Here is a 21,668-nt window from a genome sequence, read left to right as displayed (position 1 = left end):
AGACGCAGACCAATTTCTCTAGCTTAAACTAATGGATTTTGATAGGGATTTTTTTTATTATGTTCATTAGATTGACTCATGGGTGCGTCAATACACTCTTAAAGATTTAAATTAGTGCCTGTCTGTTCAATCACTGACAAACACACTCACACAGACTGGAGTTACAGGCAGAGCCAGTTTCAAGAGAGCAGTTGTTAAGCTGGCTCATCCACTCAGACAGACATGCCTGTCTCTCTCCCTCTGTGTGTGTGTATGTGTTTCTATTTGTGTGTGTGTGTGTGTGTGTGTGTGTGTGTGTGTGTGTGTGTGTGTGTGTGTGTGTGTGTGTGTGTGTGTGTGTGTGTGTGTGTGTGTGTGTGTGTGAACTAGTCATTCTTCAATCGACAACCATCATGATGACATATAGACAGTATATTCATATGCAGGTCCTCTACTAGGATAATCATCAGTTCATCACTGTCTGTCACAGAATACCAAAATTTAAATAGTTGAATTAATTTGATGTACTGAGAAAAACAGTGTTTCAGTGACGCACACGAGAGAATGCAAGAATGTTTGACCCTCTGTGTACGGGCTTGTAGGGGTTGAGAAGTAAATTTGACCCGTGGACAATGCTGTCATTCTGATAACGCTGGTCCAGCCCCCTTCAAAGAAAGAGTGATCAGTCCACGCTACCTAGGTACAATTCCGCCATTCATGGAGAACAGCGGGTTTTGTTAGCAATGTAACTCTCAACAAGCAGACATTTAGCAATGGTGGACTTACATTAGCCCTGCGATAAGCCAGGAATACCAAACGTTGTTGAGTCAATTGTGTGTAGTGTTGTTAATCATAATTAATTGGTAGGGCTACAAGAATGTCTACAATAATTTTTTTCAAATACTTTATGTATATAATTATGGAAGGATATCCAAAAGACATTACAGAAATCAGAAAGATGATACGAAAATGATTTGTATTTTTCATATTGACATGACCAATACGACTAATATAGGCAAATAAAAAAAGCATGATGAATAGGAAGCTTTATTTACTCACAAAGATGGTTCAATAATGATTAATTCGGGACACTTCGATACAAAGTGATTTTCGTAGCAGGTTAGGAGAGCAATTTCCCAACCTTAACCCCAGTCTCCTAACCTGTTATGTTAATTATCCTTGCCTGCTGCGTAAATTCTCCCAACCTGCTACGAAACAGTCACTTCAGTATAGAAGTGGGGTGAAGAGTGTTTCCTTTAAACAATTAGTATTCCGTTGTAGACTTTACGCAGACAGTTGTGGAGTAGCCGACAGACAGCGCATTTGTCTCTGGTTGGTTCAACGACAGTCTCTTGTCCAATCAGTGACCACGGATGATTTTACACATCAGAAAGGTTGAAGGATTGTAAACTCTGTGCCAAACCGATATACACTCGCCCTATTTTAGCCTATATTTTTGTCAATAGGCCAACGAGTAGGCTTTTTACGTTTAGTTTTTCTGTAAATTAAAGGAATGTTTTAATCAATTCGAATCTGCTGAGTAGCCCTCTGCTGCAAAGAATGGCGACTCTTCAATCCGAATCTATTTACTTTGCCTGTTCTCTTTGATATACAGTACATAGCAGGGGATACATGTTTACATGTACATGATTTATTTGACTAACAATTCATGAGCAGGAGGAAACCGTCGAGGGTAGTTGATATTGTACATCTCTCCCAGCTCGTAATGTTTGATAAATTGTGTCAACTGTCGGAATGAGGGGACTCCAGAAGGTGCTCGCGCTGTGCGTCGCGCTACCATGGCTCCAGCTCACCTGCGCTCAAACTCAAGAAGGTAAGTTTCGTGCCTCTATTGGGCTCGCTGTCAAATTGATTAGACTTTCTCTCAAGTCATTCCCTCTTCCCCCGACAGTGCCCAAATTTCTGTTTGAAAAACCTATTATGAAAATGAGGAGTCATTTGGGAATTGGCCCAAAGTGTCTCATTCTGTGTGATACCTCATTTACGCCCCAAGAAAGTTGCCTATTATTTTGTCAATAATCCCAATGTGGTTTGTGTTTTTTTTAGGAGGGACCAATCCCACAGAGGTGTGTACATAAAATAGTCAATATGGCATCACTTGTCCTCACCTAAATCGGTGCTGTGAATCTGACCGTAGAGACAAAACCAGTTTCATATGTGCTGGACCTGTTTGCTGTGCGTTAGTCGACTTAGCCGACTTTCGAAACAGTGTGCTTGTTTGTGTCAATTGTGTCTGTGTTATCGCTTGCCATGCAAGTTGTTAAGGAAAAGCAGCTCCTCCCTATAAATGTCTAAGAAAACAATGTTTACTTTCTGTTCTTCTGTGTCTTTCTCACTTTGCACCTCAAAAGTGTTCCTGGAAAATTCACCTGGTATTCATAGTGGGTCAGGTGTGAGTGTGTATAGCCTCCATGTCAGAGTGAGGTGTTGTGATTCGAATCACAAACAACCACGAACACTGTCTGAACTTTACCTCTGTACTTATGTCATCCGGCTGTATGTAAATAAGGTGGTGTATTGCAGGAGGAAAACAATGTAAACAACAGGTCAGGGCGCAGGTGATCCCCATCAGGTGACAGTCAGTGGAGGATAATAGGCTGAAGTAAATAGACTCATACTGTACATGTCACACAACAGTACAAATAGATTTAATGTCGATTTTGATCAGCATCAAATCAATACTTTATTTCTGCATAGCACACTATCCTTATTTCAATGTATTCTCTAGAGATCTATAACTCCTCATCAATATCTGGTAAACAATTCATTCATTGCTGGTAAATGTTGCATGGATCCATTTTTTTTTTACATGTTAAAAAATTGTTTATTACACAATGGACCAGAGTTGAATCTGCATGTTAGAATACTCACACTTTATTTACTGATGGACAGCTGGTCCTATATATAACAGGTTGGCTCCAGTCAAATTGAATTAAATATAATTCAATTGATGGACTGGTTGATTAATTGTCCTAAATGTGACCATGAGCACTGGTCAGGTAGTGCTTTGTTGTCTTAGCCATCGGGGATGTGGCACAGAGCTCAAGATTACAAGGCCCTGTGTGCCATAAACTCATATCAGGGTTCAGAGATAACGATAACTGCCATGTCATAAAAATATACCTATCACAACACTTTCTCAGGCATCTCTGAAGCTTGGATTTTCCTCAATCTCTTCAAGCTTGTTTTCTATCACCTGGAACTGTGTATGTATATGTGTGTGTGTGTGTGTGTCTGTGTGCACGTATGTTTGTCGTGTGTGTGTGTGTGTGTGTCTGTGTGGGCGTGTGTGTGTGTGTTGAGGGTTGACATTCCTGGCATGACTATTCTAATGATCAGATGTTTGTGACTAGCATATTCATCTGAATCATTTAATTCTTGTTACGTGACACAAATGTATTTTCAATTATTGATAATTTAGTGATTTCTGGTAAAGACCTTAATTGAATTATGATGCACACTCTTGTAGAATGTGCATTATATTTGGTTACTAAAAAACAACCAATTTACCTGTTCCTGTTTTATATTGCAGATATTGGTGTCAGGTCTGTGAAATAGAGAGGTAGGAAAGCTGGGTTATTTCCTGTGATGGGGGAAAAATCGACACAGTTATATATCAGGATATTATTTTTTGACGATATATTGCAATATTATTATTATTATTATTATTTAAATGGTTCCAGTATGTATTTATAGCTTTGATTTAATTTCCTTCTCTGTAATTGCACAATAACTGCCCACACAAAACAATTTGTGCCTTACAAGTAATCCTCTCAGTGTTTACTGCTTCACTAGTGGGACACCTGTTCTTATTTACGGATACGTCACAAAAAAATGTTGTCGCACCAGTTAGTGAGGCATGTACTCTAGCATGTTATTGTGTAACCCCTGAACTTTTCAATGTGAACCTCTCAGTCAACACTAGTGTTCCCTTCGCAACACAGGTAGTTGTACCCCTTACAGTGAATATTTACCATTTTCATCTATCACAAATAATACCCTGTGGGAAGAGAACAATAGTACTGTTTTTTTTTATCACTGATGCAATTTTCACCAGTATGTGGTACATTTCAACAACTCTTAGTACAAAACTCAAAACAGATCATCAAAAAGGCAGTTCTTTCAAAACTGTAAGTACAACACACAAAATCCTACACACACTTTTTCACCAAACTTAATCAGTGTTTCATCTAGAAATACATGTTTCACATTGTAATACATGTTCATATTAAGTCATTGTCTTTTACAATGCAATGCTCATATTACTTTTGAGAACTACATAATTAAAATATATGTCTGTAAAGTACAAGCTTCTCACTGTAATCAGTGCCTGGAATCTGGTTCAGGTTATTAATCTACCTACCAGGGTGTTTACAAATACTACAGAAACAAGATCATCCACATGTATATATCACCTTTTTGCTAATACTGTAGGACTTTGTTCTAAAGCTGTATCCATACCCATTGGATACAGTGATCACAATACAGTGGCTATATCCAGGAAAGACAAAGTTCCGAAAGCTGGGCCTAAAATAGTGTATTAGAGATTATACAAAAGATTTTCCTGTGACTCTTATGTGGGTGATGTTAAAAATATTTGTTGGTCTGATGTGATTAATAAGGAGCATCCAGACGCTGCACTTGATGAATTTATAAAATGTATTTTCCAATTATTATTAAACATGCACCTGTTAATAAAGAAACGGACTGTTAGAACTGTTAAGGCTCCATGGATTGATGAGAAATTTAAAAGCTATATGGTTGAAAGAGATGGGGCAAAAGTAGTGCCTAATAAGTCTGGCTGTACATCTGACTGGCTGAATTACTGTAAACTGAGAAAGTATGTGACTAAACTCAACAAAAATTATGATAAACTGTATTATGAAGCCAAGATCGATGATATAAAGAATGATGGAACCATTTGATGTTGCCAATTATTTTAATGATTACTTCATTGGCAAAGTGGGCAAACTTAGGCAGGAAATGCCAGCAACGAAAAGTGAGCCATCATACTCATGTATTAAAAAACAAATAATGAAAAAAAGCATTGGAATTTTGTAAAGTTAGTGTGGGAGAGGTGGGAAAATTATTGTTATCGATCAATAATGACAAACCTCCTGGCATTGACAACTTAGATGGAAAGCTACTGAAAATGGTAACTGACTCTATAGCCACTCCTTTCTGTCATATTTTTTTTATCTGAGCCTAGAGGAAAGTGTTTGTCCTCAGGCCTGGAGGGAAGACCAATTCATTCCGCTACCCAAGAGTGGTAAAGCAGCATTTACTGGTTCTAACTGCAGACCTATCAGCTTGCTGCCAGCTCTTAGCAAACTGTTGGAAAAAATAGTGTTTGACCAAATACAATGCTATTTCTCTGTTAACAAATTAACAACAGACTTTCAGAATGCTTATATAGAAGGGCACTCAACATGTACTGCACTGACACAAATGTCTGATGATTGGTTGAAAGAAATTGATAATAATAAGATTGTGGGAGCTGTCCTGTTTGATTTCAGTGCAGCCTTTGACATTATTGACCATAACCTGTTGTTGAGAAAACGTATATGTTATGGCTTTTCAGCATCTGCCATATCGTGGGTTCAGAGCTATCTATCTAATAGAACAGAGGATTTTCTTTAATGTAAGCTTCTCTCTTGTCAAAAATGTAAAGTGTGGTGTACCGCAGGGCAGCTCTCTAGGCCCTCTACTCTTTTCTATTTTTACCAATGATCTGCCACTGACGGTAAACAAAGCATGTGTGTCTATGTATGCTGATGATTCAACTATATACGCATCAGCAACCACAGCTGATGAAGTCACTGAAACCCTTAACAAAAGGTTGCAGTCTGTTTTGGAAGGGGTGGCCATTAGTAAACTGGTCCTGAACGTCTCTAAAACTAAGAGCATTGTATTTGGTACAAATCATTCCCAAAGTTCTATAACTTAGCTGAATCTGGTCATGAATGGTGTGGCTGTTGAACAAGTTGAGAATACTAAATTACTTGGTTTCACCGTAGATTGTACCAGTACAGGAAAAAGTACAAAAATGTATCCACTCACTACTGTAAGTCTTTCTGGAGAAGAGCATCTGCTAATGACTAAAATGTAATTGTGAACTGTCATGGTTAAAACATAGATTCAATATTTGTAAAAAATAGGGAGAGGTCTGTCTGTAATAAAGAGATGTTCTGCTTTTATGACACCACACTCCAAAAAGCAAGTCCTGCAGGCTCTAGTTTTGTTTTATCTTGATTATTGTCCAGCCGTGTGGTCGAGTGCTGCAAGGAAAGACCTAGTTAAGCTGCAGCTGCCCCAGAACAGAGCGGCATGTCTTGCTCTTCATTGTAATCAGAGGGCTGATATAAATACTATGCATGCCAGTCTCTCTTGGCTAAGAGTTGAGGAGAGACTGACTGCATCACTTCTTCTTTTTATAAGAAATATTAATGTGTTGAAAATTCCAAATTGTTTGCATAGTCAACTTACACACAGCTCTGACACACACATTTACCCCACCAGACGTGCCACCGGAGGTCTTTTCTCAGTCCGCGAATCCAGAACAAATTTGAGAAAGCGTACAGTTTTTATTGAGCTATTATTGCATGGAACTCCCTACCATCTCTTATAGCTCAATTGAACAGCAAACCTGGTTTCAAAAAACAGATAAGCAACACCTCACGGCACAACGTCTCTCCCCTATTTGACCTAGATAGCCTACATATCAATACATACACATAAACTGTGTGCCATTTGTACATTTTTTGGTCACGTACAAAGATTAGCAGATGTTACAGCAGGTGCAGTGAAATGCTTGTTTTTTCTAGCTCCTACAGTGCTGTAATACAATATCAATACAATACTCATTATATTTCATAGTAAACTTATATTTTGGATCAATGGTTGTGTGGTGAAAGATGTTTACAAACAAAATAAATGCACAATGAAAGGTTTTTAATTTAAGACTGGCTGTGTTACAAGTGTCACCAGTTTGGAGTTTGTACTGAGTTTTTAAAATTCAGCATATACTTGTGAAAATAGTACCAAAGTAATAAAAAACATACATCTCAGTGAGGCATGTGTGTGTGAATAGACCTCTAAGGTATGCGGTAATCTCTTGGTGTCCCGAGCCAAGTTTCTGTTTACCTCATCCACCGTTTACATCACTTTATAAAACGTGTTTATCTCCTCCTCCCTCTTTTCTTTCTTTTCTTCCCTTTTCTTTCCACTCCACTTTTTGAGTGTTGAAACATTGGAAACATGAATGAAAATTACAACTAAACCTAATCCAGGACTGAGTAATGTTTCTAGAGTGTTAGGCTACTGGCTATGGCAGTAATGTTTTCAAATGTGTTAGGTTACTGTGTGTGAGTTTTCTGTGAACTCTTCCACCCCTCTCCATCTCTCTCTGTCTGCCATCTGTAAATACTGAAAGTATCTCAATACCAGGGGAACCCACCTACTCAGCCCATTCAGATTCTTCACTTCTCCAGCAACCATATTTGAACATGCATGTTGCTCTGCCTGTCTGTGTATTTGTTTGTGTGTGTTAATGTCAATTACTGTGATGGACCATTTTGTATGTGTGTTCTTTTTCATCTGATGACCTGGTATACATGGATTCTTAATTTCTTTGTGTTCAATTATTGTGCTTGCATACACATTAGTGTTTATGTGGTGATTGTATACTTTCGTGATTGTGTGTGCCTGGGTGTACATGTGCAGGTGCACAGGACTATTTCTCAACAGGCAATTGAACTGGTTGAGTGTCAACAGCTTTAAGCCATCTACTGATAGCAGTGACCCAGCTCAGGCTTCTCCCAGCGCTTAACCTAGGTGGGGTAGTGATAACATGGTTCTCAATGGGAAATGTACACATAAGAACATAATTACAATCTAATGGGTTCCAATGACCAAATGTGTATACATTGCACAAAGTCCATGGTCCAATTTGAGCTGAACAGAACTCCTACAGTACACTGTGCTTGACTATAACTTGTACACCTTGGATCTAGTTGGTGATTCATTATATAAGAATTTCTGATCCTTGTTTTTTACATGTTTATTACTCTCATGGAACCTCACAATGCGGGTTGCACATGTATGCAAATGCTGGGCTATAGCAAAAATGTGCAACCCTGTGGGTGTCCAGGACCAGGATAGAAGAGCACTGGTCTAATGTAGCACGCTGCTAAGTTAGTGTTCAGGAATGTCCCTTGACCCTCTAACAAGGTAGAGTCAGTGTGCACTGTCTGGCTCTGTGTGTGTTCACATTCCTCCAGACTAGAGTCAGCACCTGTGACCCCCCCCCCCCCCCCCCTCTCTCTTTCACAAACATCCATTCACAGGGAAATATTGTGATGAGCCTTAAGAAACTATAATTTCACTCTGGACCTAACACTATTTGAACCCCCATCCTTCGTCTTTCTCTCTCTCTCTCTCTCTCTCTCTCTCTTGCTCTCTCTCCTTCACAAACACAATAAAATGTCTACTATCTCTGCTTTATGATGTCTGGGCCTGCTCATTGGACTGTTATCACACACTATGCTACTCTCTCCAGAATCACCTGCTAGCTTTTACTGATTGTTATTTCCTGTGTGAAGCGAATTAACTAGTACATGTTAACACGCTCCTTCCTAGCTCATATCTGTGTGACTCCTCACAGTCTCCAGATTTAATGCTGAACATTTATTTCAGATAATTGTGAGAGCACAGGAACACAATACATAGACAACATGTAAAAAGAGCAAATTAACTTGACAACATGGTCTATTTACAGTACCTCATGTTAGTTAAAGTTCAATGTCCCATCAAACCCAACACAGTATATCTTGTTCTTAGAGACATATCTATCTGTGAATCTGTAAATAAATAACTTATTAATATATATGGAAAAAAATGAATGGAACAGCAACAGCAACTACAATTAAAAAACACATGTTATTATCCGGAGTTAGCCTCTCTTCCTTCCTCTCTCCCTCTTTCACTTTTTCGCTCTCTCTCTTTGGACATCTGGCTAAGATTTGATTAGCAAAACAGTCTCAGTTCCAATGACATTGAAAGGGAAAAGGACTGGACTCCTACAGTCCACAATTAACAAGGCCTTGTTGGTCTGCCCCAGAGACAGTCAGTCACTGTATTATATGTAGCACTAGTCTAATGGGAAAGAGAAGGGAGCGTGAACAAGTTATTTATTATTCCTAGCACTAACATGTATTGGTCATAGTCAGAGTTTGAATGTAAGTTGTGACCTGATGTGTTACATCAAAACTACACAAAATGTGTCAGTACAACAACATAGGCTAGAGTTAAAAATGTAAATCCTTAAAACTGAAGAACTGTTTTTATCCATCTTTCCCCCAGTGATATGCTCCGGCACCCAAAATGCACTAAGCGTGACAGGAAGTTCACAGACGCAGTACACGCTAATGAAGGAGATGTACAGTGGCTGTGAGATCGTCATGGGTAACCTGGAGATCACCATGATGGAACACTGGAGGGACTTCACCTTTCTTCAGGTGAGGGGATGAACAGGTGGATGAATGGCAACAGGTGTGAATGTGTGTGTGTGTGTGTGTGTCTTGCATCAGGAGTATGTATCATCTACTCCAGTCAATAGAAGTCTATATATATATATAGTGCCAACACTAAACACACAATCAGACATGTCAGGCCACACTTCCCTCTGGGGCACAGAGAACAACACAGAGATTTTATCATTGTGTGTCTCTTGTGGATGATGTCACTGTCTCCTGTACACAATGAGTCCTCTTACATTCCCCTGTGAAACCTTTATCACTGTGGCGCGGCCATGGTAACTTAACACAAAGCCATGAAAACCAGTTAGTTATCCGTAAACAGAGCCATATACTGTATATGCCTCTGCCCGTAACTAGTTTAACTGTCATGGCACAGGTGTAGGATCTTAATTTGAGCCAGTTTGGTACAGCAGGAAAATTATCCTGCAGCAACAGGAAATGTGAAGTATTATGTGGATTATAATTAATGGACATTTTTTTGTTGTAGGAGTTGATACATTCAAAAGCCTTTTTAAACCTCAAATACACTACACGTTTTACATGTCCTGCATTTCAGGAAAGTTCTCCTGCAACAGGGTGATCAAATTAAGATCCCACATCTGTACAGTAGTTAGCTAATGTTACGGCTGTCATGGTAACAATTGATGAGTGAGAGAATAAGAGGGCTGTTGTGATGTTATAGTCAAAGTTGTTGAATTTCAGTCAGGCTACCATACAGTACATGATCCGCTACATCAGGTATTCCCAAACTGGGGCAGATGCCGTCGGAGATACACCAAATAAAAATGTGATTCACATTTTAAAAAAAATATATATAAAAATATATATATAATTCTTCACATTTTCAAACAGTACATTTATATTTTCCAACGGGGCTATACATGAGTGAGGTTTTTTTCTCGCCTGAATAGCCTCGTTTCACCACCAAAAATAAAATTAAACCATCTAGTGTTCAGCGAAATAACAACACAATGTCAAATACAGGTAGCCTAGTCAAATAATTAACATCCAATCACATTAACCATTACTCTCTCGCGGGAAACCTTCACTCTTGCGCAGACATTTAGAAACAAAACATGACAATTTCAAAAATAAGCCACATGAGTTTTCTGAGCAAGAATAAAGACTTTCGAGTATTAAGACATGTATAAAAGCAACAGATACCATTAATAAGAAGGTCTAGAAGCATCTTATATGGTGAGCTACCGAGTGGCTAGGACAGGCAAGCCCCATACTATTGTGGAGGACTTAATTTTTCTTATTGCCGCAGATATGGCTGGGACAATGCTGGGGGAAAGGTAAAAAAAACTATACAGACAATGCCTTCATCAAACCACTGTTTCACGACGCATCAGTGACATGGCAGGAGATGTTTTGAAACAATTACTGCTTCGCATACAAGCCAGTGAATTATATGCTTTACAGCTGAATGATTCAATAGACGTGGCGGTCCTTATTATTCACGGGAACGTTCTAAAGTCAAGAATACAAAACAATTCATTTTATACTGACTTCTCACGCACAGACATTCACACAACAATACGCACGCACATTCACACATATAAGCACACACATTCACACAAACATACGCAAACACATTCACACAAACATACACACACAATGTCCTGCTACGCACACACATTCACGCTAACAAAAGGTATCCTACGCACATACCGTCTCACTACCCAGCCAACAGAGATTAGGGAGACCTTGTCCTTGAGACATACTCCCCGTTCTCTCCCAAATCTCTAGTCAGGTCGGCACCGAGCTCAGACAGTCTGTGTTTAAAATACCATAAAGACATATTGTTTTACCCTAACTACACATTTATTGATTATGATTTTATAGATTCTAATCAATTCCATACAATTATATGTTTCAGGGCGGAATATTCTAATCATTCAATTAACAGATAAATCCCATTAACATTATTAGGTTATTAAATAATTGCATCTGAGCTCCTAGAGTGTGCGGCTCTTCTTTAATTTTTAAGTGTTCTACTCCGCTAGCCAGCACCTCGCCTAAATAGGTGTGCGTTTCTTTCGCCTCTGGGTCAATTAAGAAAGACATCTTCTTCTGCAAACCACTGGAAACCAGGACAACATGAGAGGATATTTTTAAAGTACTGGACAGCTTTGTGACATCAAATGGACTTTGGTGGTCAAGATGTGTTGGTATCTATACTGATGGTGCAAAAGCCATGACAGGGAGACATAGTGGAGTGGTAACTCGCGTGCAAGCAGTTGCTCCCGGCGCCACTTGGGTACACTGCAGCATCCACCGAGAGGCTCTGGCTGCCAAAGGAATGCCTGACAGCTTGAACAATGTTTTGGACACTACAGTGAAAATGGTTAACTTTGTTAAAGTAAGGCCCCTGAACTCTCTCTCAGCCATGTAACGCTTTTACAAATAACAGAAGTGCGTGGTTATCAAGTGGCAAAGTATTGACACGTTTTTTTTTATCGAGAGATGTGCTAAAACTTTTCTTACTGACCATAATTTTCACTTGTCTACCGCTTGCATGATGAGAGTTTATTTATTTTATTTTTTATTTATTTTTTATTTTTTTGGGGGGGTGGATCAGCTTAATATTGCGGAAAGAATGTTGCTTCCAATGTAATTGTCTGCATCATTTCCAATCCCCCATATTTTTTGGGGTAAATATATATATCCATTCACGTATGCATACATATACACATATATACATACACATACCTACATAGACATACATACTTTTTTTAAAGAGTATACCTTTATTATTATTCCCCGCAAACCCTACCACCGATCCCCCAATTGGAGTAAACTGATAAACATTTCTGTTTTTACCTTCAATTTATACATCTTATACACATTTTACAGACACAGTCTACTTTATAATAGTTCTCTCTTGTTTGTTCTTAGTCCTTCCTCTATTTCTGTTGTCCATCCAGTTTGATTTCCACTTGTAACTGTGCTATTTCACAATAGCTCCGCACCTATACACATTTCACAGATCCCGTATGCCCTACATTGTTTATCTTGTTATTAGTCCCACCCTTCAGCTCCACTCAACCTTTCCCATCTATCTTCCAACATCATCCATTTCGGATTTTTATTTGCCATATATTTTTCAACTGTGCTGTGATGCTTCACAAAAGATTTGAATCTTCCTATTCTCATAGCTTCCACGGATTGTAAATTAAAAATAAACATTTTTGCTAAAATAATTATTATATTATTGATTGATTGACTATGGCTTTTCAAATCCCCCAGTATTGCTATCTGTAGCGTTAGTTCTACGCAAATGTTGCAATTCTTCAACCATTCCTGGACCTGTGACCAAAAACGAGCTACATGCGGACAATACCAAAATAAATGGTCTAATGACTCTGCCTCCTCACAGCAGAATCTACAGAGCTGGGAAGATTGTATCCCCCATATATATAACATTCTATTAGTTGCAAGAATTTTGTACAATAATTTAAATTGAAAAATTCGAAGTTTTGAATCCGGCGTTGTTTTGCGTATCAATTCATAAACCATGTGCCATGGAATGGGTACATCGAAAATCTCTTCCCAACTATTTTGCAATTTATATGGCACAGCTGTAAGTTTTTTGGTCCTTAAATGAAATTGGTATATGTTTTTATTTATCACACTTTTCTTTAACCATTTATGTTCTTTAATATAAGGCCGACATACAAGTTCCTTACTTTTATCCCCTTCCACCTGCCTCTTCCATTTTTGTGGTAATGCCGCAATTAATTGGTTGTAATTTTGGGTAGAGCAGACATTTCCATATGTCTGTGTTAGCTGCATGTGTGACATTACTCCACCAGTCCTATTTATGATATCATTCACAAAAATTATACCTTTTTTAAACATTTCTTCGATAAATACAGTTTTTTTATCAATTACTATATTTGAATTTAACCACAAGATTTGTTGTACTATTTGTTCCGTCCTTTCAGGTGGATTAAACTGAAATTGCAACCAACTTTCTAAGGCTTGTTTAAAAAATAAAGATATTTTGGAAATTATTTCCTTTTCAACCAACCGAAAGTGAGTGATATAAGAAAGTTTGGGCAAGTTGCACATTTGGATCAAAGTTATTATTAATTAAAACCATCACCCCTTTTGAATTTCTTTGCCCATGGGAGAAATATATTTTGCCCCCCCAGTTCTTTTTCCACAAAACTTCATCTAAAACTGTCGAATGGGTTTCCTGTAAACAGTAGATATTATAATCCTTCTCTTTTAGCCAGGTAAATACTGATCGTCTTTTCTTATTATCTGCTAAGCCATTACAATTATAACTGGCTATACTTATTTCACCACTTACCATAATGAGACACACCTTTCAATTATTTTTATCAAAATATATGTTTGTAAACGTCCTATTAAAAAGTAACATAATGATTGAGTGTCTATATAGTTGTACCATGACATTTGCATCTCCACTAAGCAAACCTCCAATTGGTCCCCACCATTCCACCCGCCAAAAGCCCCCATCTCGAGTTGGGTTGTCATCCCAATGCCCGGCAGACCACCCCCGACCCCCCGCATCGCACAGCCCCGGACCGACTGGGATCCATCCTTCGAAAAGTGCACACAGCACCATCCACCGAACCGAAGCAGATCCATTGCCAAATGCATTTCCATCGCCCTCACCTCGATTTTTATTACATATTGCTGTGAATCATCCTCTATAGTCCCTAACATCTTTTACTTCTTCCTTCGCAACAGTTGTGGGATACACACATACACCCACACACATTCAGCCCTTACCCCCACACAACCATAAGCTCACCCTCTCAACAATTGCACCATCCCAGAGCCCAACTCAAGATGGGTCATGATTTACAAATGTACTTGCAGTTGCAGCTGCATGAGAAGGCCTGCAAGACCGCGCAAAAAATGAGCATAAATGTAGAGATTTATTTACCATTGTCACATCCTAGATGATGGAGGTCAAATGTACACCTTCTTCCTGAAACACCCACAATACGGTCATCCATTTTGACCATGTTCCCAAGCATCTCCATGCAGTCCGATTGGTTTCGTGCCACCAGGGCCACAATAATATACCCCCTCTCTGAATGTCCGAGTGTGACCCCCTCCCCATGGGTTACTGCAGCTAGTGTTGCCAGCACTGCCACTGCCTGGGTGGGGGCACCCCACCGGAATCCCCACCGGCTAGGTACAAGGTCGTCAAGGTTCTCATTAGCAGCTTTGAGAATTTCCTTGTTTATTATGTTCTCCCTTTAGGGGGCTTTGGCTTTGCAGGACCAACCCTGCCAAGCAGGCTCAGAATCTTGAGGGGGCAGTGCTGCTCATGGTCCCTGTCCTCATTTTGGCTGCATACAGACCGTTTACAGCATGCACATAAAACAGTTAGGGACTTATCCTTAGTATCTGGGCCATTCATGTGGGTGTCTAGGGTATAGGGCCATGGACCGTACCATTAAAATAGGATAATAAATAATTAGATATAATTTATTTTAAAAATGTAGTTCCCCATGATAGGACAATAAATAAATAAGACGTATAATTCATTATAAAAGTATATCCATCATTTGAACAACATTGAAAGCCCTCTCATACCCGGCCCACAGCAATACACTGGCTCTGGGATATGCAACTATTTCATTACTCACTCACTCAACTTTCCAAACATAACAAATAAAAATAAACACACACCACACCATCCACACATACTGTGCCTTCTGTTTACTTAGTTTTTATCTTCACTATGTAGAAATAGTGCTTGTGTTCAATTAGTTATATGTGAAGATTTATAGAAAAGCTATATTTTGTATTGTATTGTTACAATCAGTAACCGGGCTTGATGAGAGTTTGTCACATGACTGGCCTATCTGAGTGATGTTTTTTCTCGCCTGAATGATCTGAATCTAGGATTACAGGGACTCTCCTCAATTTAATTCAATGTGCGGGACAAAATTAAGGCTTTGATTAAGAAGTTGGAGCTCTTTTCTGTCTGCATTAACAAGGACAACACACAGGTCTTTCCATCATTGTATGATTTTTTGTGTGCAAATGAACTCAAGCTTACGGACAATGTCAAATGTGATAGAGCGAAGCACCTGAGTGAGCTGGGTGCACAATTACGCAGGTACTTTCCCGAAACGGACGACACAAACAACTGGATTCGTTATCCCTTTCATGCCCTGCCTCCAGTCCACGTACCGATATCTGAACATGAGAGCCTCATCGAAATTGCAACAAGCACTTCTGTGATTTTTTAAATTTTTTATCTGAAGTCACTGCTAGATTTCCAGATTGGGCTGCGCTCAGAGATTCCTGCCTTGGCAAATCACGCTGTTAAGACACTGATGCCCTTTGCAACCACGTACCTATGTGAGATTGGATTCTCGGCCATCACTAGCATGAAAACTAAATACAGGCACAGACTGTGTGTGGAAAATGATTTAAGACTGAGACTCTCTCCAATACAACCCAACATTGCAGAGTTATGTGCATCCTTTCTAGCACCCCCTTCTCATTAACCTGTGGTGAGTTATTCACAATTTGTGATGAACAAATAAGGTTTTATATGTAAGATGGCTAAATAAAGAGCAAAATTATTGATTATTATTATAATATTATTTGTGCCCTGGTCCTATAAGAGCTCTTTGTCACTTCCTACGAGCCTGGTTGTGACAAAAACTCACACACATTCTTATTTTTTATAAATATATCGTATAGTGTGTGTGTGGCAGGATTACAATGATGGCAAAAAACAACATTTGAGAGTGCGCTGACCCTGGTGCTAGAGGGGGTACGCAGCTGGAGGTTGAATGTTTGAAGGGGTACGGGACTATAAAAAGTTTGGGAACCACTGCGCTACATAAATGTTCTTTACTCCGCATACTAGAGGGATACTTGCATGCAGGCTTTTTTTCCCAGCCCAGTTCTAACACACCTGATTGAGCAAATCAAGGTCTTGATGTGTAGTTGATTCAATTGAATCAGGTGACAAATGCCTGCTCACACTGCAGCTTTCCAAGATCAACAATGAGGAACATATCCGTATCCTGTTTCCGTCTACAGTAACACCTTTTTCTTTCCTCTTTCTCTTTTCCTCTTTCATTCTTCCCTGACCTCTCCTCCCCCATAGTCTATTAGAGAAGTGACGGGCTACATCCTCATAGCCATTAACCAGTTCAGCCGGCTGCCGCTGGACCAGCTCCGTGTCATAAGAGGCACCACTCTGTACGAGGATCGCTTTGCTCTGGCTGTCCTCGTCAACTACCAAAAGGACGGCCAACACGGACTGAAGGAGCTGGGCCTCACACACCTCACAGGTACACACACACACCTCACAGGTACACACACACACACACACACAAATGTATTGTGATGAAGATAAGTCTTTAAGTGATACACATCATCATCATGAACAGCAACATGGTTATCATGGTCCACATGCCAATTACCATACGAACTTCAGTAGCAGGATTGGGGTCAATTCCAGTCAATCCAGGAAGTACAATGAAATTCAAATTTCTATTCCCAACTGTAGCATGAGAGATGATAGGAGGCACTGTGGAGAGAGAAATACAAATTTGTGCCCGTTTTGATTTGGTTACTCACCAACGTGTTCTGGCCTGTTAAACTAATTGTGCGTCTTCCTTTGTGTGTGTGTGTGTATGTGTCTGTGTGTGTTCCACAGAGATACTGGAGGGAGGGGTGCAGATCATTCAGAATAAGTTCCTGAGCTACACCCCTCAGGTGAACTGGCTGGACATAGTGAAGGATGGAGACTCTGAAGTCATCATCAACGAGAACGGGCCTGAACGTGAGTATAGCAGGAGGTAGATGGTAGTACTCACAGAAATGATATGTATTCAGATTAGTGCTAGGACTGATACCATATACACTACCGTTCAAAGGTTTGGGGTCACTTAGAAATGTCCTTGTTTTTGAAAGAAAAGCACATTTTTTGTCCATTAAAATAATATAAAATTGATCAGAAATACAGTGTAGACATTGTTAATGTTGTAAATTACTATTGTAGCTGGAAATGGCAGATTCTTTTATGGAATATCTACATAGGCGTACAGAGGCCCGTTATCAGCAACAATCACTCCTGTGTTCCAATGGCACGTTGTGTTAGCTAATCCAAGTTTATAATTTTAAAAGGCTAATTGATCATTAGAAAACCCTTTTGCAATTATGTTAGCACAGCTGAAAACTGTTGTTCTGATTAAAGAAGCAATAAAACTGTCCGTCTTTAGACTAGTTGAGTATCTGTAGCATCAGCATTTGTGGGTTCGATTACAGACTCAAAATGGCCAGAAACAATTAACTTTCTTCTGAAACTCGTCAGTCTATTCTTGTTCTGAGAAATTAAGGCTATTCCATGCGAGAAATTGCCAAGAAACTGAATATCTGGTAAAACGCTGTGTACTACTCCCTTCACAGAACAGCGCAAACTGACTCTAACCAGAACAGAAAGAGGCGTGGGAGACCCCGGTGCACAACTGAGCAAGAGGACATGTACATTAGAGTACATTAGTCCTCAACTGGCAGCTTCATTAAATAGTACCCGTAAAACACCAGTCTCAATGTCAACAGTGAAGAGGCGACTCCGGGATGCTGGCCTTCTTCTTCTATGTTTTTGTGTAATGTAGCTTCTACATTTTCTAACATTTCTGACATGTTTTTCAGAGCCATGTGATGAGGCATGCGGCGGTCTATGTTGGGGGCCCAGGAATGACACCTGCCAGAGCTGTGAGTCACTTTTGACCCCTGGCTCTCATTTTCTGACAACACTAGATAGCTTCGCTCTGATGTAATGTCCTACAACCCAGCTCAGTCTGTTTGCTTGGCTCAAAGTACTCTCTATCTCTCTCTCTGCCCCCCCCCCCTTCCCCCCCCAGTGACGAAGACAGTGTGTGCCCCTCAGTGTAATGGCCGCTGCTTTGGGAGGAGTCCTAGTGAGTGCTGTCATATGGAGTGTGCAGGAGGTTGCACCGGACCCCTGGACACCGACTGCTTTGTGAGTTTGCTATACACACAAACACACCGCAAAGAAGTCTTAAAAGTAGTTCTGATAGTCATTGCATAGAAATGAATGGGTTAAAACTATACTACTAAGAAATGCTTACAGTATCATTTAACTGTGTATTTTCTCTATCGAGGCCTGCCGTAACTTCAACAACTCAGGCTCCTGTGTGCCCCAGTGTCCCCAGACCCTCATCTACAACAAGCACACCTTTAAACTGGAGCCCAACCCCAGCGCCAAGTACCAGTACAGTTCCATCTGTGTGGCCCAGTGCCCCAGTGAGTCCACACACAGCATGCTCTACCCACTTCTAGTCACCAGTCAACTCCTGGCCATAACCATGACCATCATGTCTCACTCATTGTCCTCATTCAATCTATCAATTTTCTAGCATGGTCCAATCTTCCTGTGGATTTCCCTGTGGATTTTAATGAATTGGTTTTCTCCCTTTACCTGTCCCTCTGCCCCACTCTTTCTCTCTCACATTACATTCCTCCTCAGCTAATTTTGTGGTAGACGGGAGCTCGTGTGTGAGCAGCTGCCCTTCTTATAAGACGGAGATGGAGAAGAAAGGAGTGAAGAGGTGTGAGCCCTGTGGAGGCCTCTGTCCCAAAGGTACCCGGCTGTCCAGTGCCCACACATACACCCTTCAACTATCATTGCTTTATAGAGTCTTCTACTCCAGCAACCTGCCCTTATCACTCATGTTGTGAAACTTTGGCTTTATTCATTATTTTCTCTCTTTTCTTCTTTTCTCTTCTCCTTTCTTCTCTTCTCCTTTCTCCTCTCCTCTCCTCAAATCTCTAGCTTGTCAAGGAACAGGCACAGCCTCCAGACAGACAGTGGACTCTCAAAACATTGACAGTTTCATCAACTGCACCAAGATCCAGGGTAGCCTTCACTTCCTGGTCACCGGGATTAAAGGGTGAGTGACAGCAGCAATATTCTATCAAAATGGCATGGCCTGGGGTAGTCTAGCTGCCTCTGGAGCACATGTATGATGTATTGCTACCAGCTTAGGTTCCAATCTGGCCCAATGCTTTTATAGCACTCTCCTACCTTTCAGCTCTAGCTCTTTCTATACAATAAACATACAAAATACTTAACTTTTTACTGGTACTGTATATATTTAAGTACCAGTAAATCTACTCATTCAAGGGTTTTTATTTATTTTTTACTATTGTCTACATTGTAGAATAGTAGTGAAGACGTCAAAACTATGAAATAACACATATGGAATCATGTAGTAACCAAAAAAGGGTTAAACAAATCAAAATATATTTTATATTTGAGAGTCTTCTAAGTAACCACCCTTTGCCTCGATGACAGTTTTGCACACTCTTGGCATTCTCTCAACCAACTTCATGAGGTAGTCACCTGGAATGCATTTCAATTAACCTCTTGGAAATAAAATGGTGCCCAAATTAAACGGCCTCGTACTCTGTTCTAGATCATATGATATGCATATTATTATTACTATTGGATAGAAAACACTCTGAAGTTTATAAAACTGTTTGAATTATATCTGTGAGTAAAACAGAACTCATTTGGCAGGCAAACTTCCAAACAGGAAGTGAAAATTCTGAAATGGGTCTCTGTGAAAGGCATCGCCTATTCAATTGCCTTGTATTTATGGATCTGTATGCACTTCATACGCCTTCCACTAGATGTCAACAGGCAGTAGAATGTTGAATGGGGTGTCTAGCTTGATGTGAGACCGAATGAGAGCTTTTGGAGTGACAGGTCCGCCCTATTGGCAGTATTTAGCTGCGCACCAGGGAACACCACATTGTTTTCTGCAATGCGTTAGGTATACACGACGAAATGCTCCGTCTTGGACTTTATTGGATACATATGAGAAAAACATCATAAAGATGGATTTTCAACTGAGTTTGACCAGTTTATTCAACGTTTATTGTGACTTTTGGAATTTTTCATTCCATGCGCCAAGAGTTGATGGACATGTGCACTCCACTATGCTAGCCAAAGTTGCTAATTCGACAGAAGAAATGTACATTCTAAAATAAAACAACGATTTATTGTGGAATTAAGACTCCTTGCACTACATTCTGATGGAAGATCATCAAAGGTAAGAGAATATTTAAGGTAAGAGAATATTTATGATGTTATTTCGTATTTGTAAAACAATGTAAAACCACGATTTGTAGCTATAAATATGCACATTTTTGAACAAAACATAAATTTATTGTATAACATGATGTTCTAAGACTGTCATCTGATGAAGTTGTTCAAAGGTTAGTGATTAATTTTATCTCTATTTGTGGGTTTTGTGAAAGCTATGTTAGCGGTGGAAAAATGGCGTTGTGTGTTTTTCTATTGTGGTGAGCTGACATAAATATATATTGTGTTTTCGCTGTAAAACACTTAAATAAATCTGAAATATTGGCTGGATTCACAAGATGTTTATCTTTCATTTGCTGTACAACATGTATTTTTCATAAATGTTTTATGATGAGTATGATGAGCCACACTGAGGGAGTCCTGCCAAAGCTGGAGTAACCTCCGGGTAGCTTCTCCCCCGGACACCGGCACCTCAAACTTTTGTCACCTCCGACCACGAATACCTCCAGACTGAGGCAGATGGCGGATTGTTACTCCCACACCACCCTGGCCCAGGCGAGTGCCCTCCCGGACACCAGCGAAATGATGTACACTATCCTTGAGCGGTCCAAGGGGAACGAAGAAGGCTGCAGCTCGAAAACGAGGGAGCACTGGCACAGAAAGGCCCAGCAGGTTCTGGAATCTCCATCGTAGGGCTCCGGAGGAGGTAAGTGGGGTTCCTGGGAAACCGGGGTGACGGGGCTGCTACCAGCAGGGTTACTTAAGGCCTGGGAGGTTACCGTTGTGGTAGGCTGCCTAGTAGGCAGCCCACGGAATTGCTCCCGCAATGCATCCAAAGCTAGGTCGTGACATTCGGCCACGGCCTGGAACCCTTCCATCAAACCGCGAAGCAACTCCTTGTGCCTACCAATGGTGGCTCCTTGGGAGGAGATGGCACTGCGGAGCTGGTCCAAGTCTGCTGGGTCAGTCATGACCAGTTCGTACTATAACGTTTCAGTTAAGACCCAAATGCAGACTGTGTTGAAGTAACAATGTTTATTACA

The 21,668-nt window shown here is 40.1% G+C and overlaps 1 protein-coding gene across 1 annotated transcript in view; it reads left to right on the top strand.

Moving 5' to 3' along the window:
- The first annotated feature begins 1,207 nt into the window (after window positions 1-1,207).
- The window catches only part of LOC129815510 (receptor tyrosine-protein kinase erbB-3-like), a 44,548-nt gene continuing 24,087 nt past the window's right edge, over window positions 1,208-21,668 (top strand). Inside the window, exons 1-9 of the mRNA XM_055869398.1 lie at window positions 1,208-1,813; window positions 9,361-9,515; window positions 16,654-16,840; window positions 17,209-17,334; window positions 18,207-18,269; window positions 18,419-18,537; window positions 18,680-18,821; window positions 19,045-19,158; window positions 19,351-19,468. Coding sequence (XP_055725373.1) covers window positions 1,735-1,813; window positions 9,361-9,515; window positions 16,654-16,840; window positions 17,209-17,334; window positions 18,207-18,269; window positions 18,419-18,537; window positions 18,680-18,821; window positions 19,045-19,158; window positions 19,351-19,468 — 1,103 coding nt within the window. The 5' untranslated portion in view covers window positions 1,208-1,734. The remainder of the gene's footprint in view (window positions 1,814-9,360; window positions 9,516-16,653; window positions 16,841-17,208; window positions 17,335-18,206; window positions 18,270-18,418; window positions 18,538-18,679; window positions 18,822-19,044; window positions 19,159-19,350; window positions 19,469-21,668) is intronic.

Source organism: Salvelinus fontinalis, chromosome 18, assembly GCF_029448725.1.
Source record: "Salvelinus fontinalis isolate EN_2023a chromosome 18, ASM2944872v1, whole genome shotgun sequence".
NCBI lineage: Eukaryota > Metazoa > Chordata > Actinopteri > Salmoniformes > Salmonidae > Salvelinus > Salvelinus fontinalis.
Note: the sequence above shows the minus strand (reverse complement) of the source record. Positions and strands in the feature narration are given on the sequence as shown.